Genomic DNA, 2,352 nt, shown 5'->3' with positions numbered 1-2,352 from the left:
TGTTTTCATTTCACTGTTCTTATTTCCTACTTTTATAATTTAAAATATACGCAGCACTCCGCATCCGATGTTTCTACTAGCGCGCCACCTACCCGAAGCTTCGAGAATTTGCTGGGCGAAGTCGGCGCGGCGGCGCTCCAGACGTTAGATTATTTTAATATGACGAATCAATATTTAATAATGACTTATTAATTTCGATTAATCCAGTTTATTCTATTTCAACACGTTCCTTGGCAATATTTGAGCCTCCCCCTAAATAGATAATTGACTAGAATAGGCTCATTTTGGTAACCTACAATGTTAATTACAGATGGCAGGCCTTCTGTGCTTGAACAGAGGTCTGACCAGGTTGGATATGGCAGCTAATAATTTGTCAGGAGAAGCGGAGGCAACATTACTGAGCGCGTTAGAACAGAATAGAAGGATACTTCGAATTGATTTACGAAGAACGCGTAAGTTCCAGTACACTTTGTTTGTTTATAGTAACCTTCAGTAATCCATAGGAATCATTCTAAGCGAGGTATATTTTGATCCAATCCCGCCTGAAACTTAACCTATATATTATAAATGCGAATGTTTAATGGATGAAAGTATGTAGGATGGATGTTTGTTAGAGTTTGTAGCCTAAACGGCTAAACGGATCGCGTTGAAATTTGGACAGATGTTTAGCATAGTCTCGAAGTACACGTAGCCTAATTGCTTTAGTTTTTTTATGAATTCCACGGCGAAAGTTAGTGTTATATGAGCTTAACTTGTAGATATATCAGAAGAAACGCAAGCTAGAGTTGATCAATTGCTAGAGCGTAACAGGAACCTTGTTGGACAAGAGTCGGAGGCCAGTGAAGAAATACCACCGCTGTACCTCAACGAACCAGAGTACCTGATTTGGGAGTACAATCCTAATAATCCTGATTATATTCCCGGAAGATATCCAGAACGTGTTCCTGAAATTTAATTCCATATTTAAATGGTAGTTTTTTTTTAGTATTCAGTTATTTTATTTAGTTTTAAACTCCAAACGAATTGCGTTTTTTTTGGATAATTTCGCAAACTGAATTTCTGATCTTTTACTTTTGTGTTCCTTATCCAAATTATACATTATTTAATACATTTGACCTTTATTTAACTTTATTTATCAGCGTAAACTTTTATCAGAAAGGTATTCATAAATTTCCATCTTATGTATATTTGTTTAAACTGATAATGCACACAAACTTTATTGATCAGATTATTGCAATGGGTATTATCTTGAAATTTACGATGACGTTAATCTCCCCTCTAATATGTACAGGTATATCTTTTAATAATTAAAATATTCAATGAATCAATGAGTGACATGAGTTAATTTGTTTATTGTTACGACTAACGATGAAATTATAAATTTTTCGTTTAATTTCTTATTTATGTTCTGAAACATTCACTGATTGAATCTCGTAGGCGCTTTACATCAAGCTGTACTAATTTTGTCACGACACAAGAGGCTCACGCACAAGAGGATTGTTGCTATGTCAAAGAAACACTGAAAGTATAACCTTAATATTATAACAAATAAGTTTTTTTTATACTTAAACAAATTTCCGAAACACAACTACGTTATCATCATCATCTTCCTTATCCTACTCCCGTAGGGTCGGCACAACAGGTTTTTGACCTCCAAATTACTCTGTCATACGTCATCTCAGTCATCACTCCCTTCTTGATCATGTCACCTTACACGCAATCCATCCATCTCTTTCCCTAGAAAAGCCCTACCTCTACCGGTGTACCCTTCCACACTCGTACCTAACGTTCTCCTTGTAACATGCGATTCATCCCTCCTCAGAACATGCCTAATTAACAAAACTACTTAATAATTAAATTATATTTACTATTCTTATGATTTCTTACGTACATATTTTGCATCTAAAATCTAATCCTGTTTGATAGATGAAGATTGTTATTGCTTTCTGTGTACAAATAAAATAGCTTCACTATACATTATTCAATCTGTATTAGTCAGTATATCTCATAAATCACAAATTTTAACACTAGATTGATGATACCGGTTGCATTAATTCTGCTCCTATAATCCAGTTTCCAATTAGAAATGATGGACTGATTCCGAACAATTGAAGCAAGTGAGTCGGAAATGATTTATGTACAATACTATGAGCTTTATTACAATGCGTTTGTTTATTTATTTAATATTTAGATCTGGTACAGGTGTAAACAGAAATTATAAGCAATAAATACCCTTAGAACTATTCTTTAATCCCCTGCCTATTGTGATAGAAAATTCACTGAATATGAACCATTTATCATGAACATAACCAATGAAGTTGATAATATTCCCAAACTAATCTTGAGTTTCCA

The 2,352-nt window shown here is 34.1% G+C and overlaps 1 protein-coding gene across 2 annotated transcripts in view; it reads left to right on the top strand.

The window, feature by feature from the left end:
- Nucleotides 1-1,110, top strand: part of LOC106100839 (T-complex-associated testis-expressed protein 1-like) — a 4,912-nt gene extending 3,802 nt beyond the window's left edge. The window contains exons 5-6 of one of the 2 annotated variants that reach the window (XM_013279897.1): nt 311-452; nt 759-1,110. In XM_013279897.1, the coding sequence (XP_013135351.1) occupies nt 311-452; nt 759-955 (339 nt within the window). In that variant the 3' untranslated portion in view covers nt 956-1,110. Of the gene's footprint in view, nt 1-54; nt 144-310; nt 453-758 lie in introns of those variants that run through there. The other variant, XM_013279898.1, reaches the window with a different exon arrangement.
- The last annotated feature ends 1,242 nt before the right edge of the window (nt 1,111-2,352 follow it).

This window comes from Papilio polytes, unplaced genomic scaffold, assembly GCF_000836215.1.
Source record: "Papilio polytes unplaced genomic scaffold, Ppol_1.0 DF824047.1, whole genome shotgun sequence".
In the NCBI taxonomy this organism is placed as follows: Eukaryota; Metazoa; Arthropoda; class Insecta; order Lepidoptera; family Papilionidae; genus Papilio; species Papilio polytes.
Note: the sequence above shows the minus strand (reverse complement) of the source record. Positions and strands in the feature narration are given on the sequence as shown.